This window comes from Trachemys scripta, chromosome 6 (genome assembly GCF_013100865.1).
Source record: "Trachemys scripta elegans isolate TJP31775 chromosome 6, CAS_Tse_1.0, whole genome shotgun sequence".
Taxonomy (NCBI): Eukaryota; Metazoa; Chordata; order Testudines; family Emydidae; genus Trachemys; species Trachemys scripta.
Window position 1 is genome coordinate 73,401,940 of NC_048303.1, and position 21,805 is coordinate 73,423,744.

The 21,805-nt window shown below is 40.2% G+C and overlaps 1 protein-coding gene across 3 annotated transcripts in view; it reads left to right on the forward strand.

Moving 5' to 3' along the window:
- SNX24 (sorting nexin 24) overlaps positions 1-21,805 on the forward strand; it is a 140,706-nt gene that overhangs the window by 75,601 nt on the left and 43,300 nt on the right. For all 3 annotated transcript variants that reach the window (XM_034774139.1, XM_034774140.1, XM_034774141.1), the window contains one exon: positions 4,830-4,934. In XM_034774139.1, the coding sequence (XP_034630030.1) occupies positions 4,830-4,934 (105 nt within the window). The remainder of the gene's footprint in view (positions 1-4,829; positions 4,935-21,805) is intronic.

Consider the following 21,805-nt stretch of genomic DNA (forward strand, 5'->3'; position numbering starts at 1 on the left):
AATAAAAAAGTTCTCAAGAAATGCGGCTTGATTACCCTCCTGTCTGTGTCCCCCTCTTCCCACATTCCATCTGCATAAAGGAACTGATAAATCCTGCTTCCTGTGCTGCCAAGTAAGAAAGAGAGAAGACCTAAAATCTGGTGGAGTATATTTGCTCATTTACACAAGCTCTCTGTTCCCACAACTCACAGGCAGGTGTTTATTATTGCTGGCTTTTCACACACCTGGTTGGCCTTGCACAGAGTAGATTTGGCCTCTGTGTATGCAACAAACTAGACTTTGCATGTTTACACACCTGGATATTCAGAATGGTATTTGTTTCTGATTAGAATCTTAATTATTTTCACCTAGTCAATCTCCAGAGGGATTGAAATACTTTATTTCTATACATAAGCATATATTATATTAATATAAATATAAAATATAAATATATATACAATTATAAAATAAAATTATAAAACATCTATTATAAAAACATATATTATAAAATGTTTGCCTTTCTCAGTACAAAAAAAATTGTAAGGAATAGATGTGATTACCATTACTAAACTGTAGTCCATAAAAATACTAAAATTTACATTTGGCAAAATTATCTACAATTTTTTTTTTAATAATTTAAAATAGATAAAAATAGTCTTGACACATCATTTTGGGAAATGATTCCATACTTTTAAATTTGACCCATCTTTCATGGTTCAGGCAACAGACCATATATTAATAGAACTATCAAATGACCCTGAGGTCAGTGACAGCGTTAAAAAGAAATTACCGTCGGGTAAATAGTTCTTTTATTTATATGGTTGGCTTCAGACAGTATCCAACAATCTCAGGAACTATTTCATTAACATACAAACATACATGTATATAATACATTTACATATTATTATAAGGATAATATATATTGAAATGCGTGTGTTATAATTTATATTTTGTCTTTCTGTTTACAGATATAATAAATGCACATACATACACTGCGTATACTTGCTCCTTTCACCTGTCTTTGTTGATTGGATGGGTTGTGTAACAGGGCCACAGAGCAAGAAGGATTGTTGATCATCAGTTGAAGTGTCAAAAGTAATAAGAAAAGCCAAAAAGAAGTTTGAAGAACAGCTAGCCAAAAATTCAGAAAGTAATAACAAAATGTTTTTTAAGTACATCAGAAGCAGGAAGCCTGCTAAACAACCAGTGGGGCCCCTGGACGATCGAGATACAAAAGGAGCACTAGGAGACGATAAAGTCATTGCGGAGAAACTAAATGAATTCTTTGCTTCAGTCTTCATGGCTGAGGATGTTAGGGAGATTCCCAAACCTGAGCCGTCCTTTGTAGTGACAAATCTGAGGAATTGTCACAGATTGAAGTGTCACTAGAGGAGGTTTTGGAATTAATTGATAAACTGAACAATAACAAGTCACCGGGACCAGATGGCATTCACCCAAGAGTTCTGAAAGAACTCAAATGTGAAATTGCGAAACTATTAACTATGGTTTGTAACCTGTCCTTTAAATCAGTTTCTGTACCCGATGACTGGAAGAAAGCTAATGTAACGTCAGTATTTAAAAAGGGCTCTGGAGGTGATCCTGGCAATTACAGACCAGTAAGTCTAACGTCAGTACCCGGCAAATTAATTGAAACAGTAGTAAAGAATAAAATTGTCAGACACATAGAAGAACATAAATTGTTGGGCAAAAGTCAACATGGTTTCTGTAAAGGGAAATCGTGTCTTACTAATCTATTAGAGTTCTCAACAAACATGTGGACATGTGGGGATCCAGTGGACATAGTGTACTTAGATTTCCAGAAAGCCTTTGACAAGGTCCCTCACCAAAGACTTTTATGTAAATTAAGTTGTCACGGGATAAGAGGGAAGATCCTTTCATGGGTTGAGAATTGGTTAAAAGACAGGGAACAAAGGGTAGGAATAAATTGGTAAATTTTCAGAATGGAAGGGGTAACTAGTGGTGTTCCCCAAGGGTCAGTCCTAGACCAATCCTATTCAACTTATTCATAAATGATCTGGAGAAAGGGGTAAAAATTGCGGTGGCAAAGTTTGCAGAGGATACTAAACTGCTCAAGATAGTTAAGACCAAAGCAGACTGTGAAGAACTTCAAAAAGATCTCACAAAACTAAGTGATTGGACAACAAAATATCAAATGGAATTTAATGTGGATAATGTAAAATAATGCACATTGGAGAAAATAACCCCAACTATACATACAGTATGATGGGGGCTAATTTAGCTACAGCTAATCAGGAAAGAGATCTTGGAGTCATCATGGATAGTTCTTTGAAGACATCCTTGCAGTGTGCAGAGGCAGTCAAAAAAGCAAACAGGATTGTTAGGAATCATTAAAAAGGGGATAGAGAATAAGACGGAGAATATATTATTGCCCTTATATAAATCGATGGTACGCCCACATCTTGAATACTGCGTACAGATGTGGTCTCCTCATCTCAAAAAAGATATACTGGCACTAGAAAAGGTTCAGAGAAGGACAACTAAAATGATTAGGGGTTTGGAATGGGTCCCATATGAGGAGAGATTAAAGAGGCTAGGACTTTTCAGTTTGGAAAAGAAGCGACTAAGGGGGGATATGATAGAGGTATATAAAATCATGAGTGATGTGGAGAAAGTGAATAAGGAAAAGTTATTTACTTGTTCCCATAATATAAGAACTAGGGCCACCAAATGAAATTAATGGGCAGCAGGTTTAAAACAAATAAAAGGAAGTTCTTCACAAAGCGCACAGTCAACCTGTTGAACTCCTTGCCTGAAAAGGTTATGAAGGCTAGGACTATAACAGGGTTTAAAAGAGAACTAGATAAATTCATGGAGGTTAAGTCCATTAATGGCTATTAGCCAGGATGGGAAAGAATGGTGTCCCTAGCCTCTGTTTGTCAGAGGGTGGAGATGGATGGCAGGAGAGAGATCACTTGATCATTACCTGTTAGGTTCACTCCCTCTGGGACACCTGGCATTGGTCACTGTCGGTAGACAGGATACTGGGCTGGATGGACCTTTGGTCTGACCCAATATGGCCATTCTTATGTTCTTATGTCAGCTGTAGAGTATTTATCTTGTAAGCAGCTAAGTCCTACTGGAAATTTGTACTGTTTCAGGTTTGTCTCTCTTCATCTAAAGCAATTCATTACTCACCTACAAGAGCTGTCATAGACCCCAACAGTTGTGATGTTAGCTTCTTCAACACTCTTGACAAATTTAAAGAAAAAATTGCATTTTTATACTATGACTTTAAGATCTGTAAGTAGAGGTTTTCGGTGTTTTTTTTCTGCTTGAAGTTGGACACATATAATTGTGATTTAGTATATTTGAAAAATAAGCAAGTTGCAAAATGTTTCTAGAACAACTGAGGTTTACTTATTGGACCTTCATAACTTATGATCACAGAGACAGTGATATGTTGGCACTGCTTTTTGCTATAGTGACATCTCAGCAAGCTCAGAGATGAAATGTAAATTCTCAAAGCCCCATGGGCGTGCATGTCAAAGTCAATTTTGAGTTTCTGCCCTTGTGTTTCTCTCTTCACATTTACTCAGAGGCAATATGCAGCTGAAAGAATGTCTATTGTCACCTTCCATTAAAATGCAGTGGAATCCATCCCAGTTATTATTTTGCCTTTTAGTACTGAGAAAATAAGTTTTTAGTTGTTTTTGGAATGAGGATAATTTTCATCTTCTGTGGGAGAAGTATTATTAGGTATAAATTATTTTTAAAAAATATTTGTGAGCTATACTGCATGAATTGTCACAGGAATGACAATAGAAACTTACTTAGGGATAGATTCTGTAGCAGAGTTTTGCTAGTGCTATGTATAAATTATTACAGAATTATACTCATCTTAGTATTACAGTTTTTCCCTTCATCTCTCAGGGTGCCTGCTTTCTGGAAAACCCATTAGCTAGTGAGAGGCTTGTTTTCCACCACCTTTCCCAAAATACCTATATGCTGAATCGGGAAGTTGTTTCAATTGCAGTCTGTCTATCTACTTACTTATGTAGTATTTATCAAGGTACTATCTGAGTGCCTAGCATCCCTGTCAAGTACTATTCCCATTTTGATGGAGAACTGAGGTATGGGGCAGATTAAGTGACTTGCCCAAAGTCACACAGGAATTGAATCCAGATCATTGGAGTGCCAGTCTAGTGCCCTGTCCACTAGAGACTAGACCATCTTTCCTACCCAGTCATTCTCAACCTGATTCACAAGGATTCAATAGTAGTTCAGTAGCTCAGCAAACCAGATTCATAGCTTTTACTGCTCTTTTGTTACTCTCTGGGGTCCCAACCTTCTAAGCTGATGAAGGCAACGTGAGCTTGAGAGTACTCAGTATCTTGCAGGATCACACCCTAAACGAGGCAGCGTACACTTCAAAGAAAAGCTGTGTTAAAATATTTGTTGTGGTGTAGATTGGATTGTCCAGTGAGCAGTATTCAGCTAACTGTCATGTTATTTTGTTTAGTCCCTGGCTTGAGTTGGTGTCCAGGTCTTCAAGTATTAGAGCTATCCAGCTGCTGCAGTTTTTCTTTAAATCTTTGGAACAAACGGTATTATTAGTTGGATTCCTCATTGCCAAAAGGTCAGCTAAGCTGAAATAACTTTTATCTGTGACTTGTAGATTTGAAGAGGAATAGTAAAGTCAGTTCATTATTCCTCAATGAGGTGTTTAGTAAATAAATTCACTGCCGTTACTGACCTTTATAAATGGCTACCTTCCCCTCCCCCACCCCCCAAATTTTCTGACTGATTTGTAGCAGGAATGCTTTTATAGTAAAGAGGGATTATATTTTTATTTTTGGTTTTGTTTGCAGCTGAAGAGGTTTATTAGAACACCAGAAATCCCTTCCAAGCACGTGAGGAACTGGGTCCCTAAGGTCCTGGAACAGCGGCGACAAGGCTTGGAAATGTACTTACAGGTGAGCTCCCTGTCAGCAGTGTGTGTGTGAAAAAGCAGCGCTCATTTTCAGAGCTGCCCTGTATGCTGGTATAGCACTGGAGTATTTTAAAATATTCCCAGAAATAAGAGACCTGGGATTTCACTGGTGGACTTTGGGCCCAGAGGAAAATGGTAGACCTGAATTCTTTTCAGACTGGGGCCCCTCTTTGTACTTTCTGTCTCCTTGCAGGGGGAAAGAGGATAGGATTCAGCTTGCTAGAGGTAGGCAATGGAGAGTCCACCCTGAATTATGAGCTATATGATAGGTCCCCTGTAAGCCCCCCACTGCACTCACTTAAATGTCTGCTATGGGAAGACTGGGCTGATAGCACCCCTCTCTGATGTCATGTTTAATAAAGTTTTGGTCTGCTGCTTAAAATAAATCCCTGTGTCTCTCTTCATGCACTTGCATGTCTGGATCAAGAGCTTGTTTTCAGAGTTGACCTGTACACTGGTGTATCACTGAAGTGTTTTAAAATATCGCCGGTCCAGATAGTTGAATCCATTCGGTGAAATCCTGGCTCCATTGATGTCAATGGCAGAACTCCCACTGTCTTCTGTGGGGCCAGGATTTCACCCACTGTCAATAGCTACATTGTAATAAGTTAGGGCTGACCATTAGGGGAGCTGTTCAAGCTGGCAAAAGGGGAAAAATGTGTTACATACTACTTCACAGTAGTGATCATTTGTGGCTTAGGTACTTAATGAGACTTTACCTAATCTTTGCTTAGACATCCATTAATTGTGGGAATTCCTACTGCAACCACGTAGCACTTGAATCACTCACTACTTAGAAAATGAAGAGTGCCTACGTTACAGATTGTTGAAATTTCTCCCAGATTCTGGGAAAGGTTGGGAGCTGGGGAGGGAAAAAATCATACTTTAATTTCAGAGTATCTCCAAAAGGGAAGAATTTTGGAACTGAGGAGGAAAATACACTTTAAATTGTTTTGATTTAATCTTAGCTAAGTCAAAAATTAAGGGATGGTTTTCAGGAGTGGGTATCCATATAGTAAAAATGAATGGATGGCTGCACACAGAACTTCGGGGAAATACTATGTTCCATTTCAGATTATTTTTAAAAGAGAATAGACGTTTCAGTATAAGCAGACTATTGCCTAATTTAATATTTTGTTATTGTTCTACACAAACACTTCCCTCCTTCTTTCTTCTTACTCTTCACCATATTTGTTGTATCAGAAGTAGCTAAGGAATTTAGGTAAATTTCTTGGGTTGATGTGTGATTACTTTGAACATTCTTTTAAATAAATTGCTGTTTTCAAGAATGGCAAAGAGAAGTGGATACTCATTGTTGATACTCTTGATTTATTTAGTCTTTCCCTATGCATATATTTATGTAACCAGTTTTTGTTTTCCCCTGTATTAATGGATTATTTTGTTTTTACCAAGCTTCTGTTTTTGAAAATGTTCATATTTGTAGAAACTAGTAGAACTTTTTTGTTGATAATGATTGTGGAAAAAAGATAATACAACAATCTGTTGTAACGTTATTACACTATAATTATTATGTATGTTTTATTATGATGAGATGCTGTGAATTTGTTCATGTATAAAAATGTGATCTGCTTAAAATTGACTGTTGTAGAGTATCACTCCTGTGATTAATTGATTGATTTAGGGGTGTATATTTTTGAATAAGGTGAGATACAGGTGAAATTATTACCGTTATTTAATTGATGAGAAATTACAAAGACACTATCACCCCCTACTGGAGGAGTTAATTAACTTACATTCCTGCTTATATCATTAACTTTGGTTATATCGTCACTAATTCTGATGTGCACATGCACAGAAATAAGAAGAACAACGCTTGTTCATTCATCTTCATTTGAAATGGGGATAAATTTCGTGTGTGCCAAAAGGAAAAAAAACTGATGAGGAAAGAAATTTTAGACAAGATTTAAAAAAATATAAGCTGAATTTTAGTAACCCAAGTGCATACTGAGTCACTTGAATAAATGGCCAGATTTTCAGAAGTGCTGACCATCTGGCCATTCCCAAAGATGTCAATTGGAGCACTTATTTAGATGGTTAACTTTAGGCATTAGTTTTTTAAGTTGTTGGCCTTCTATTTCAAACTGTATGAATCTAAAGTGTTGAAAGGAGATCTGTATAAATGTAACAGCAGGGATTTAGTGTTTATCTACTTTGGCTATTACAATTTTCACCTGCTGTATGTGTAGCTGTAGAGTGCCAGCAGCTTTTTGATACTAGTAGATTGTTAGTGAATTATGATACAGTTGTAAAAAAAAGTAGTAATTTTTTCAGGCCCTTATGAGGGGATTGAGTGTTTACACAGTTGCTACTGCTAATCATTGTCTTTACGCTCTCGTGTAGTAATTTCTCAATATATGTGTGGCACCTTTAAAACACATAAAGTTGGCAAAATGGGTGTTGTACCATGCAGACTGCAAACAAATATTGATCTGATTCAGTCATTGCCTTATGTTGTTTCTTTATTGTTTTTTTCTGTTGTATACTTCGGATAACCGGGTATGAGCCCCCCAGATAGTAAAATTTGAATCAAAATGTTTAATTGCATGAAAATGGAATGTTACACTTTGTCTTTTGTGCAGCAAAAGAAGCTATGTGTAATTCTCTTACAGTGACTGAAAATGCTGCAGCTGCCACTCCAGTGGATAAAAATGTCCCATTACGTTTCCTTTATTAACCCAACCTCTTGCATTATTTCAGAATAAATTTTAAAAATCCAGGTTCTAATTTTTTTATATTTTTGTATTTTTCTGATGAATTTAAAAATAGTTAATTAGTGCAGGTTTTTAAGAAAACATGCAATTCCAATGTTTGCATTTCTTTTAATATTTATCCCCATTTATTGTATGTTGAACATTTGTTGGATTACTTATTTGTTTCTTGATTTTGAAAGCTGTGAGAGGCTTTTTGTCTTTTCATAATGGATTGATTTTCTGCCTGGAAGTGCTAAAGGTTGATTTATGTTTTGTTTTAAATGACTGCCACATTTTACAAGTTCAAGAATGGAAGTTACAATTTTCACTTAAAATACTATGGAACAACCGTCTAAGGGCTGGTCCACGCTAACCCCCCACTTTGAACTAAGATACGCAACTTCAGCTACGTTATTCACGTAGCTGAAGTCGAACTATCTTAGTTCGAACTTACCGCGGGTCCACACGTGGCAGGCAGGCTCCTCCGTTGACTCCGCGTACTCCTCTCGCAGAGCAGGAGTACCGGCATCGATGGCGAGCACTTCCGGGATCAATTTATCGCGTCTAGACAAGTCGGGATAAATTGATCCCAGAAGATCAATTGCTTACCGCCGGACCCGGAGGTAAGTATAGACGTACCCTAAGAAGCACCAAAATGTATTCAGTAGTTTCAGTGGTAATAATAAATAGCATTATATGGCATTGCCAATACTGTTCACACACTGACTCATTGATAAGAGATAGGAACTAATAATTCCAACCTATTTATAGATAGGGAAACTGAGACACAAAGCATAAATGGGAGTCAGTGACAGAGCCGAGACTAGAGCTCACACAGCTCTAACTCAGAGTCCGGGCACTTGATTGCTAGACTACACTGTCTCAGAAAATACTGTTGAAGGGCAGTTTATCCATCATCTGCCTGCAGTTAGATATATAAAAAAGAGATTTCATAATAAAGGGGTTTAAGGTGGGGGGAGGTCAGATATAATTTCACATGGGTCCCTTATACATAAAGTCTCTAATTCTGACCAGAAAGGGTAGAAGCTTAACATATTTTAAAATTTTATTAAAGCTAATGTTAAAAAAATTATGTAATACATAGGTTGAGAAAAGAGTGTCTGTACATCTGGGTATAGTGCTTAGATTATCCACAAATACAAAGCTTGTTTTTAAAAGTTATATGATACATATAGTACATAATCAGCAATACCGCAAATGTAGGTGAATAAATTTAAGAATATAGTTTAGATATTAGCATCCAAGTATTCGGGTAGATCACTCATGAAAAGTTGTACAGAGATTTGGTTGTGGAAAGCAAAATATATCAATGAGTGAAGATTGTCCCTCAGTAATTGAGAATTTAGGGTAGGTTGTCCAGTTAGAAAATACAATCCATGAGAAAAGTAGTTCAGTTACTTTCCTGACTGTGCTTCTCATCGGCATATTACTGGGAATGTCTGATAAAAGGGCAGTGGGCCAGTAGCACACAGTCTCTCTCTCTAGTGGTAGAGAGGGAAGGGCCTGGCTGCCTGGAAGCTGAGAAGGTACCAAGACTGGAGCAGGGCTGGGGGAAGGCCAGAGGAGCTGTGGAGCTCCGGCCTAGAAACCCCCCAGGCTGCAGGCCTTGTTAAAGGCCAGAAAGGGTACTGTGGTGCAGGGCTGGGGGAAGGCCCGAGGAGCTGGGGAGCTCCAGCCTAGAAACCCCCCAGGCTGTAGGCCTTGTTAAAGGCCAAAGAAGGTACTGGGGTTGCAGAGGGCAGCCCAAGGGCAGGCAGAGGCAGTAGGTCCAAAACCCCCCTTGCCAGTGATGAGTGGTGCTTACACTAGTCTGCCCTGGAGAACGGGGGCTAGGTGATGACTGGCAGTGGCCGTAGACTGAGGCAAGGTGGGGATAGAGGGTGGGGGTTCCCCGGGGAGGGGAGATCCAGATCTTTGGGGGTACTGCCAGGGGGCAGCACCTCAGCCTGAAAGGGGCACCGGGGTCCAGGAGGGACTCGGGCCCAGCGGCAAGCAGGACACCGGCCTGCAGAGGGCGCTCCGGAGGCTGGAAATGCTAATTCCCTAGACGACCAGCAGGAGACACCACACTGGTGAGTCCCGCCCCGGGACACTGATCTATACTGGTGAGATTGGATCAAGGTTTGTTTTAACCCCTTTACTTTCCTAAGAGCACTAGGAATTAGAAGCAGGGATGGAAATCCATAGCGCCAATTGTTAGTCCAGGGAATGAGGAATACATCTGTTGCTTCCAGTTCTTTTTCTTTGACTCTACTGTGCAATCTGTGACTGTTCATATGGCCTTTAACCCAAAGAGATATAGAAATGGAAATCTCCGTTAATAGCATATCTGCAGAAATACTGATCGCTTGAAAGGTCTCCACTCCCTCCAGGATGGACTGTATATTGGATTAGAAAGCCACTTTTTAGATAAATCTTCTTTACTGATATTAGGGTTTATTTGTCCATTAGATAATTGGTTGGGGTTCCAATAATAGGTTACACTGAGGGATTCCACCTAATTGTTTATATAAGCAATTACTGCCATGTTGTCAGTCCTGATCAGTATTAGCTAAGATATGATTCATTCTCAGAAGAGCAGTTCTTGTGATCCTCATCTCTGATGAATTGATAATGGAGAAGTTTCTCTGATTTAACCACCTGCCCTCTACTGCTTTGCACATTAGGTGATTCCATGTCCCAGTAAGCTGACACTGGATGTTACTAGAGAGACAAAGTGGGTGAAGGTAATATCTTTTATTGGAGCAACTTCTGTTGGTGAAAGAGACAAGCTTCCAAGCTGCATTGAGCTCTTCTTCAGGTCTGGGAAAGGTTCTCAGAGCGTCACAGCTAATTACAAGCTGGAAAGATTGTTTAGCACAGGTAGTTAATGCATTTTCCAAAGGACGATTTAAGGTGAAGTGCCCATTAACACTTCTGCCTTCATAGGACAAAAAAGGACAATTAGTGGGTTACAGATTGTTGTAATACAACATAAATCCAATGTCTTTATTAAGATCATGACTTTTAGTGTCTACCAAGTATGACATAAAAGTATGAATTTAAGCTCCCAAACTCGTCTTTTGAAGAAATTTTGCAGTTTCCTTTGAGGACAAGGAATGAGAAGTCAGATATGGAGTGATCGTTTTGTGAAATGTTACTGTCATCCAGTTTTTCTTCCCTACAGGCTTGCCCTTTGGTAGGTTGTCTTTTAAAGTTCAACAGAATAAATATTTTCTAACTCCCTTGCGCAGAAGAAATCTCATTGCTTGCTGATATCTGTCCCAACAAGATGACAGACAGAGTTATCAGAGGTTGCCTGTGGAGTTGCACCTGTAGTTCAGAATCAAAATACAAAGTCAGCAATCATAGATGCAAGAGGATTTAGTCAGGAAGTGGGATATCGGAGAAGCTGCATGCCTCTGGTGAACTTCTGAGTATTGACTCATTTCTTGTAGTGTGCGCGAGCTGAAGGAAGCTCTTCTTGTGACTGACAACAATCCAGTGTAATAGAGCACTGATAGACCTTCTGAACTTTTCCCTATGCATGGGCCAATGCATCTGCTTTCACTTAACCTGCAGTTAGTTTGTCCTTGTGCTGAGGCATAACTGACCACCATTACTATTGTAACTTTTTTTTTTTCCTTAGTAAATTCAAGGGATGAGATATGTCTGAAAGGAAGTGCAGGGGGAGTTTATATCAAATTCACGGTCAATTTCATGGCCATAGGATTTTTTAAATCCTGTGTTTCATTATTTCAGCTATTTAAATCAGAAATTTCATGGTGTTGTAATTGTAGGGATCCTGACCCAAAAAGGAAGTGTGTGTGTGTGTATGTGTGTATGTGTGTGTGTGGTGGGGTGTCGCGGTACTGCTACCCTTCTGCACTGCTGCTGTCGGTAGTGCTGCCTTCAGAGCTGGGCAGCTGGGAAGCGGCGGCTACTGGCTGGGAGCCCAGCTCTGAAGGCAGAGCCACCTCCAGCAACAGTGCAGAAGTAAGGGTGGCATGGTATGGTATTGCCACCCTTACTTCTGCGCTGCTGCTGGTGGGGTGCGCCTTCAGAGCTGGCCGCTTGGCCACCAGCCGCCACTCTCTGGCCACCAGCTGCTGCTCTCGGGCCACCCAGATCTGAAGGCAGTGCAGAATTAAGGGCCCCCCTGCAACTCCCTTTTGGGTCAGAACCCCCAATTTGAGAAACGCTGTATATATATTCACATTTCCTTTGTGAAATCTGTATAGTATAGGGTAAAAGCACACAAAAGACCAGATTTCACAGTGGGAGACCAGATTTCACGGTCCGTGACACGTTTTTCATGGCTGTGAATTTGGTAGGGCCCTACTTATAATTTGACAGCTCATATAGCCAAGATAACAAGACACGATGAATGACACAGTAAGGGCAGCTTCTAGTCCATGAGCAGATAAAGCAACTTTCTCCTTTACAGCCCTTTTTCTTTTTTGGTCTGAAATTTATCCAAAAGTCTCTCAAGAAAAGCGTATCTCAAGCAGAAGAATTAAATGTACAAAAATGTCTAGAAAAATGCTTTTACAATTTTTTCATTTTTAACTCTAAAAAAGGTTTAGGTTTATCATAAACAAATATATACGTTCTTTTGCTTGTCAAAATGAATTCCACCAGTAAGAGAGCTAATTTTCCAGATGTAATTAATTGTCACCCAAGGTTGCTCACACCAAGCTGAGTTGCCCAAGCCTTCTGCAGGAATGGAAGATTTGCTGATGCAAGCAGCTTTTCAAGCTCAGGACAGCACCCCGGAGATCCACCTTTATCTTCTGGAAGTTTGCATACCTTCTGTTAAAAATCTTAGGAAGAACTAGAATTTTTCAGAGCTTGTAATACCAATTTTATTAGGAATTTCACACTTAAAGATATTAATATCTTAAGTCATTCCATGAAGAAGAGAGTCTCCCTATTCAGCTTCTGAGTCTAAGGCCTGGTCTACACTAGGGGGTTAGGTCCATTTAGCCGCATTAGGTCAATTTAAAAATGACTGTGTCCACACAACCAACCCTGTTCCGTCGACCTAAAAGGCTCTTGAAATCGACTTCTGTTCCAATGAAGGGAGTAGCGCTAAAGTCAACTTTGCTGGGTCGAATTTGGGGTAGTGCGGACGCAAATCAACGGTATTGGCCTCTGTGAGCTATCACAGAGTGCTCCATTGTGACCACTCTGGACAGCACTTTGAACTCCGATGCACTAGCCAGGTACACAGGAAAAGCTCCAGGAACTTTTGAATTTCATTTCCTGTTTGGTCAGCGTGGCGAACTCAGCAGCACAGGTGACCATGCAGTCCCCCATCATCTTCATCCCTGAGGTTATCGCAGATTAGAAGAGCGAAAAAACCGCACTCACAATGACATGTTTTCTGAGCTCATGCAGTCCTCCTGCACAGATAGGCACAGCTTAATGCATGGAGGCGTTCAGTGCAGAGGCCAGGAAAGAACTAAGTGAGCACGAAGAATGGAGGCAGTATGCGATGCTGAGGCTAATGGGGGAGCAAACGGACATGATGAAGCGTCTGTTGGAGCTGCAGGAAAGCCAACAAGAGCACAGACCCCCGCTGCATCCACTGTATAACCGCCAACCCTCCTCCCCATGTTCCATAGCCTCCTCACCCAGACACCCAAGAACATGGGAGGAGGAGGGAGGGAGAAAGCTCCGGGCACCCAGCCACTCCACTCCAGAGGATGGCCCCAGCAACAGAAGGTTGTCATTCAAACAGTTTGATTTTTAGTGTGGCTACAGTAAGCAATGTGGCCTTGTCCTTCCCTCCTCCTCCACCCCCCCCGGGCTACCTTGTCCGTTATCTAATTTTTTTTAATTAATAAAGAAAGAATGCATGGTTTCAAAACAATAGTTACTTTATTTCGAGGGGGGAGGGTGATTGGCTTACAGGGAATTAAAATCAACAAAGGGGGCGGGTTTGCATCAAGGAGAAACACACACAACTGTCACACCGAAGCCTGGCCAGTCATGAAACTGGTTTTCAAAGCCTCTCTCATGAGCAGCGTGCCTTCCTGTGCTCTTCTAATCACCCTGGTGTCTGGCTGCTCAAAATTGCATACGAGGTGATTTGCCTCAACCTCCCACCCCGTCTCCCCCTTACTCTCACACTTATTATGGAGCACACATCAAGCAGGAATAACAATGGAAATGTTGGTTGCGCTGAGGTCTGACCAACAACGCCAGTGAGCTTTTAAACATCCAAATGCACATTCTACCACCATTCTGCACTTGCTCAGCCTATAGTTGAAATCAGAAATCAGACTTGTAAACACTGTTTGATGGGAAATTCTCCTTACTACTGTCCAGGCTTCATGAATGATCCCCCGAGCAGGAGAACAGAGTTGCAGCGGAAGCGGTGGACGAGGACTGTTAGCAGTCCTACTGCACCATCTGCTGCCAGCAGCTCCTAGGAGGACCAGAATGGATCACCCGAGCTCTTCGCTGGGGAGCAGGAGAGCAGAGTTGCAGCGGAAGCAGTGGAGCCGTACACCATGCCCTGGAGGTTGCTAGGAGCCGGGCAGGGAAGACATTCCCAGAACCCCTGGCCAAGCTACATGTCCGACGAGGACGGTTAGCAGTCCTACTGCACCGTCTGCTGCGAAGGCAAGGAGCTGCTGCTGTGTATCAATGCCAGCTGCTGCAGGTGCTTCTGTGTCGAATGCTTGGAGGTCTGGGTAGGGCAAGGTACCTTGGCCAAGGCAAAAGAGCAAGAGCCCTGGAGCTGTTACATGTGTCAACCACAGAAATGCTATGGGGTGTTACAGCGCTGACCAGACTGGAATGTAAGGCTGCAAGACTTCTTCACAAGCGACAAAAGACAGGAATATGATGCACCTAAAATCTAAAAAGGCACGCACATTTCCCAGAGTCACTACCCTTGATAACAGAACGTCAGTGATTGCATTGGCTACTTGGATCACAGCAGCCCCCACAGTAAACTTGCCCACAACAGCAGCAGTGACAGTGAGCTGAGTGGGCTCCATGTTTGCCGTGGTATGACGTCTGCATGGGTAACCTAGGAAAAAAGGCGCAAAATGATTGTCTGCCGTTGCTTTCACGGAGGGAGGGGAGACTGACAACATGTACCCAAAATCACCCGCAACAATGCTTTTGCCCCATCAGGCATTGGGAGCTTAACCCAGAATTCCAATGGGCAGCGGAGACTGCGGGAACTGTGGGATAGCTACCCATGGTGCACAGCTCCGTAAATCAATGTTAGCCATGGTAGTGAGGAAGCACGCCACCGACTTAATGTGCTTAGTGTAGATATACGCAATCGACTGTATAAAATCGATTTCTAAAAATCAACTTCTATAAAATCGACTTAATTTCGTAGTGTAGACATACCCTGAGAAGAAGGAAGCTCTGATTTCAGTTCTTTTCTTAACTCTGTCTCTCACTGGATTTGCTTGTGAAGAGGAAGAGATGTCCAACACTCTACCTGGTGAGGAATTTAATCAGTCCTGCATTGCTTAGCAGATCTAGTTGCTGTTGGCAATTTAAGGCAGTACTGTGGCTCTTCTGACAGGGAAGAAAGTGGAATGCCCTGTAGTATATTATTCATGTTGAGCGAGACTAAAAGTTGGCCTGTGCACTGAGGTAGAAAAGTCATCTTGTCCATCTCTTCCAACGCATGATTCTTCTACATTGTACACTTGCTAGGGCTCTGTATCTCTGAATAGAGAATGAGTATTCTGCTACTGCTTGTGACTGAAATATTGCTTTATTGTCTTCTCGATTGCAGAAGGAACAGAAGATTCCTGAAAATAGAGGAATGAAGTCCTCTGTGACAAGTAGGGTATTCCCCCTCCCCCCCCCTTTTTTTTTTATTCTCTGCCTGTGATTGAGGAAAAAATACCTGTGAGGTCAACTCACAGTAGCATGTATAGGTCAACCTGGTCTCTGCAAAGGCAGAACAGAAACTGGAATGTCACTGTATGTAGAATGGAGATGGTACTTAGTGAGTGGGGTTGTTGTACTTCTACATAGTCATATAGGACCAGAAGCAGTCTGTAAGCCCCCTCTGTAACTGGAACAGTTTGACAGCTCTGCCATTTCTACCTTAATTATACTTCAAACGTTTTTTTTAAAGTTGCCCATCAAAATCTATAGGGATGGAAAACTTATGAACCTGTATTGTGGAGTGATGTAAAATTACAGTATTGGGGAAAAAATAAAGCAAGATATATGTTTATTGATTCTACCCAGTAAAAAGTATCTTAAGCATCAGAAATAGGATAGATTAAGTAACAGTTCCAGAATCAAATAGTAACAAGGACATGAATACAGAAATGTTTAACCATTAGAATCTTTTCTTCTATTTCCATGAGGTAGAATTTACATCACATGTATTAACTCTGAGTGTTCATATCCATTACATTTTCCCTCCTGTGCTGAGACATATACTCTATACTGGTCCCAGTTCAGGAAACCATCCCTGTTTCTCGAAACACGTAAGCAAGTGATTAAGTTTAACTTTAAGCACGTTTCAGTTACATTAAATGTATACCAAAGTGCTTCGCTAAATTGGGGCAGGTGTGTACAGTGATCACCTCTGTAAAAACAAAACAGAATACCAAACAGTTACCACCATCATTTCCTATTCTAAATACACAGGGAATCTGTGGAATTTCATATGCCACTGTGTGATGATGGTTGTAAATGCTGACCACTGCATGAATTCAAATGGTTTACATTATAGCCCATAGATTTGGGCTAGCCACTCGAGCTCAGACCCAGAGGGTCAGGTGCACTCAAGGGCCCAAACTGTCATCCAAGCTGCAACATTCACACTGCTATTTTTGGTGTGCTAGCTCAAGCCAAGCTAGCGTGAGTTTGTCTACCCAGGATGGGAGGCTCAATCCCAGCTGCAGTGTAGACATAGCTTTTGAGGCCAAGATGAATGGGATTCTCTTTGTGACTTGTCAGCATTGTTCATAACCAACCCAAGAGGTCTATGGATGATCCTCCAACTAATTTAATAATAAAATGAGTTTTTTAAAAATATTCTTGATAAATTTCCCATCAAACAGTGTTTACAAGTCTGATTTCTGTTTCTGGAATGGGATTTTGTTTTAACACTAGGTGAGTGTATGTGATAAGCGGATCTAATTTTATAAAAGGGTAGGGAATATAAACCTTTAATCTTGTGAAATATAGTTTAACTGCTATTTTATCTGGAACTTTCTCTTATCTGAAAAAAGATTGTGTCACCTAATATCTATTAATCACATTGAAAATTCCCTCAATTATCCAAAATTAGTCAATGTCTTCCTCCTGCAGCCCCCATTTAGTCTTCAATAATCAAGATTACACTCTACCTATATGGAGCTCTAGAAGCAGTGGTATGATAAGTGTAAAGAGAGAAAATGTTCATTGTCCTCATTAAAGATTGTAAACAGAATGTTAAATAATATTAATGGCTGGGATTGTCAGTACTTAACAGTACTTTCCTAGTACAAGTGATTTTATTGATCGATACAGACTCAATATAAAGGGGTAGATTATTCTACTGATTTTATCGAAACTTTAACTAAGTTTGTTAGTGCACCACATATCTTTAAATAGATCTAGATGATGATGTAGATTAAGAAAAGCAGACCACCATCCATCTTTTTTTGATCCGTTAATAACTTAAATCCATCATTGTTGCTACCAGCTGTTTTCAGATTCTGTTGTGCATACCTGTTTCTTCGGTGCTTGTTACAGAATCTTACAATTGTTTAGAAGGCTTTTGGTTTTAAAGAATGTAGCTGGCAGGTGCAGGGTCACATATATGCTATAGGTAAAAGGTATGGTAAAAATAATTGTATTGATAACATAAAGGATAGATATTTATAAAACAAGCCTTTTGTGAAAGCAGTTCCTGAAGAGACTTCCCTGGCTTTTTTTTTTTTTTTTTGCAAAGCTGGCAGTGCTTTAAAAAAAATTACCCTTATTACTTACTTTGAAAATGACAGTGCAGTTTTAAAAATGGTATTATTACTGTGTAATTTGCAATTCATTTTTTTTTGTTTGCTGTATATTTAAAAAACCCTCTGATTTGTATTTGCTGTACAGAATTGGGCTCTGAAGTTTTTCTTTTATTTTACTGAGTAGTTTACTTTTTACTCATATTTCAGACTTGTTTCAAAGCAAGAAAAAGCCAAAAAGCAAAATTTTAATTAAAATTCAGGACAATTTTAGAGATAAAGTTACTGATATATTTCTCATTTTCTTTTCATTTTGGTATTAGTAGTTGCTAAACAAACACATAGTAAAAACAGTCCCTGATGTTCTTACAGTCTAAACAGACAAGACAGAGGGTAGGAGGCAAAACAGATAAATTATCTGGTCAAAGTCATACAGCATGTCAGTGGTAAAGCCAGGAATAGAACCCATGTTTCCTGATTCCCCGTCCAGTTCTAAAGCCACTACAGTCTAATGGCTGTCAACCTTTTCCATACTGTGGCTCGTTCTACAATATTAAAAAGTTTTGGGATCCTGCTTCCATCTAGCTATAAAGAAACGATGAGTGTTCATGACCCTTCAGATTGAGAATCCATGCACTAAACCATGCTGTCTTCCATTCATGAGTGTTTACTAGATTTGACAAATTTGGCTGGAGAAAAATGTTTTCAGGATGTATTACTCCAGGAATTGACTAGGTTTCTCCATATCTTTTTAGACAATCTGACTATGAATGTACAGATTTTAAAAAACAATCAGTGTTACAGCATATATTGTCTTTTAGATAAATACCAACATTCCCATTATTTGGCAAACTCAGTAGTCTTCCTTACTTTTTTAAATACTCCTTTGCAGGGGGTATTTTTAAAACTTCATTTATTTTTCTTAGTAACTGTACAGAATCATTTCTAAGTGAATAACTGGTGAGTGGGAAAGTTGATTTGCTAGTGATGCAAATTCCTGCATATACAAAGCCATATATTGCATTTTAAATTAAGGGTAATGAGTAGTGTATTTCATTCTCTTCTCTGCAGCTTTAACACTGAATATTGTATAGATGAGGAGAACGGGGATAATTAGTGAATACGCATTACGTTGCAGTCTATAATTACATAATCACATACTGTTTTTTCCACAGGACCCCTGCCTTGTTCAGTGCATAGAAAGGACTTGCTCTTAGGATAAGTAAGGGTCTGGTAGTGAAAGACGTTGTCTGTAAGACCTCTGCAGCATTTGTTGCAGAGGTTGGAGGGTGTGCAGTGAATGAGGCCCGGGGATAGCAGGAAAAGAAAAGAATGGTCTTGTGATTGAGGCAGTTGAATGGCACCCTGTAGAACTGGATTCTATTCCTACTCCTGCCACAGAGTTCCCATGTGATGCTAGGCAAGTCACTTAAACCACAGTTTTTGCAGGTGGTCAGTAACTGTGTATTCCTCAATGTGTGTATTCCCTGGGATCTGATTTGCAGAAGTGCTGAGCACTCATAGCTGCAGCTTAAGTCCGTGGGAGCTGTGCTTTGAATATATTAAGTTTTGTATGTGCCACATACACTGAAACTCACATCCTTGATGTCTCAGATAGGGCTTCCAAAATTAGTGGATACTTTTGACTTTAATCTCTCTCTGCCTTAACTCCCCATCTGTAAAATGGAGATAATATTCTCCTGTCACCTCACAAAGTGTATTGTGAAGATAAATTTAGTAATGTTTGTGAAGCACTTAGATACTATAATGGTGAGTGCCACAGAAAAGCTCATGAGGAAATTAATAATTCAGAATGAGGTTTGAATAGTATGCACTAAATACATCCTCAGGCCACACACTGAACATTGAGGAAGAAATAAAATATTGAATAGCTAACTGTTCATTAAGTGAGCACCATACACCCTGTGCATTGACTAAGGCAGGAGTTATGTGGAAAAAATAGCACATGATCATGTAATTATAGACTGTGTCATAATGCATATGCACAAGAGGGCTGAATTAAGTGTTATTGCAATATTAAATATATTGCAAGCCATGCTAAAAGACAAAATATGTAAATCACATTATAATGTAACATATGTGAAGCATTAAATCAAGCCAGCATTAACTCTCGTGATCCCACTACAACAGTGGTGAATGTAAAATTGGAGGAGTGACATAAAAGTGCCCTGGCAGGTCAAGAAAGGCTACTTGAGCATGAGGTGAAAACTGTGCTGGTGGTAGTTAAACAACAGGTGGGTGAAGGAGATTGACAGCTGGAGTTGGAGGTGGTGGTAAAGAAGGTAGGAATCCTGTTGTGGTCACCACAGCCCTCTAATATAACAACTTCAATTTATTAAATTATGCATTTTATCCTGAATATAATACACTTGTATTTGTCTTCCTTCCTTAGCAATATATATAGCTTCTTTTGAGAAAAATGCTAAAGGCTTTAAGGATGAATTAAGGGGAGATATTCTCTTCCTCAGATGTAGGACAGGAGAATCACAAATGCTTGTTACTTTGCTGTACTGTGCCTCATTCCTCAATCTAAACCTTGAAAATCCAACGTGCAGTAGTAGGTTTTAAATTTCCCTACTGATCTGTTCACTGCTGGCTTAAACCAAAAACTAGTAATTCACAATTTAGAATAACAGAATTCATTTTTTGAAGGCCTTTTGGTTTAACATGTCTTAGTTAAGGTAGGTTTGAATTAACATGAATGCCAGGGAGAAATAAATATGCTTAGCTTAGTGCTGCCCTCCCTCCCCCTTAATAGTAATGGAATCTGTCTGTGACCTTCCTATTACTGCACAGTTGGCTCAGCATGGGACCTTGAGCTGAAGGCGAAGCTGAGAACTGAACTAGGGATGGGGGAGGAGCTGGCCTAGAGGTGGAGCTGGCCTGTGGGTGGAGAGGGAATGAGAATAGAGCTGGCCTGGGGGCGGAGAGGAAATTTGGACAGAGCTGAGCTAGGGTGACCAGAGAGCAAGTGTGAAAAATCAGGACGGGGGTGGGGGAATAATAGGAGCCTATATAAGAAAAAGACCCCAAAATCGAGACTGTCCTATAAAATCGGGACATCTGGTCACCCTAAGCTGAGCGGAGCTGTGGCTGGGTTGGAGCTGAGCTGTGGCTGGGTTGGAGCTGGGCTGTGACTGGGTTGGAGCTCGGCTGCGGTTGGGGCCAGAGCTGGGCTGGAGGTGGAGTGGAGCTGTGGCGGGGACCAGAGTGGGGCTGGGTGATGCTCCCTCTCCACCCTGTGGAGGCTGGTCCAGGTCCTGCCGTGTGCCCCCTGAAGGTTCCTGTGTGCCCCCATAGGGGGGCATGCCCTACAGTTTGGGGACCAATGGCTTAGCTAAATGACTTCCATACTTACAAATTGTGGTATGGATTTTTCAAGTTATTGGTCAGTGGTCATTAACACCCAGAAATGTCATGAAGTTTGTTCTAGTGCACGTGTAAATACTATCAATCCATGCCTAACAAAATCCTCAGATAGTACAAATGTGAAAACTCTCTCACTTTTGCAGCACAATCCCCTCTCTTCTACTCTCCACTACCATTGCCTAGTATATATTTTTATCTAGTTTATTTTTCTTGATCTACAGGTGAAATAAAAAGTTTGCAGAAACTAAACAAAGCATGAAGTAGAACTGAAACCTTTAATTTCATTAACTACATTGTAAGTGGTGAAGATTAATGTATATATCTCTTGCTAATTCTTTCCAATTACTTAGTTCATATAAATTCCCAAACCTTGTTAATTATGCTGAAGTCAAATGGTAATTCTTAACAGTATTTCCACAGCAAGGGAATTTTCCTGGCGTAACCTTGCCCTCTTGTAGAAACTCTCAGCCGATTAGGCACTCTGACTCTAGTCCATTCATTTTCAGCTCAAGCCTAATTGCTGCCGACTGACTGCCACAGGTACCTTGGCTTTCGTACATTTAAGGAATGCAGGTTCTTCAGAGAACAATAAGGGAAGATTAATTGTTTGTTTTGTTTCATCCCAAGAGAAATGTGGGCGCTTAATCAAGAAAAATAATTTCTTCTGTTGATTTGGCTTATTTGAGGAAAGGATAATTGTACAAAGGAAGGTATAGAACTATGCATTTTGTAAGAAATATTGCCATTTACTTACACAGGAAGCAAAGATACAGTGAAATAAATGTAACACAACATTGAAATTGATGGGGATGGTT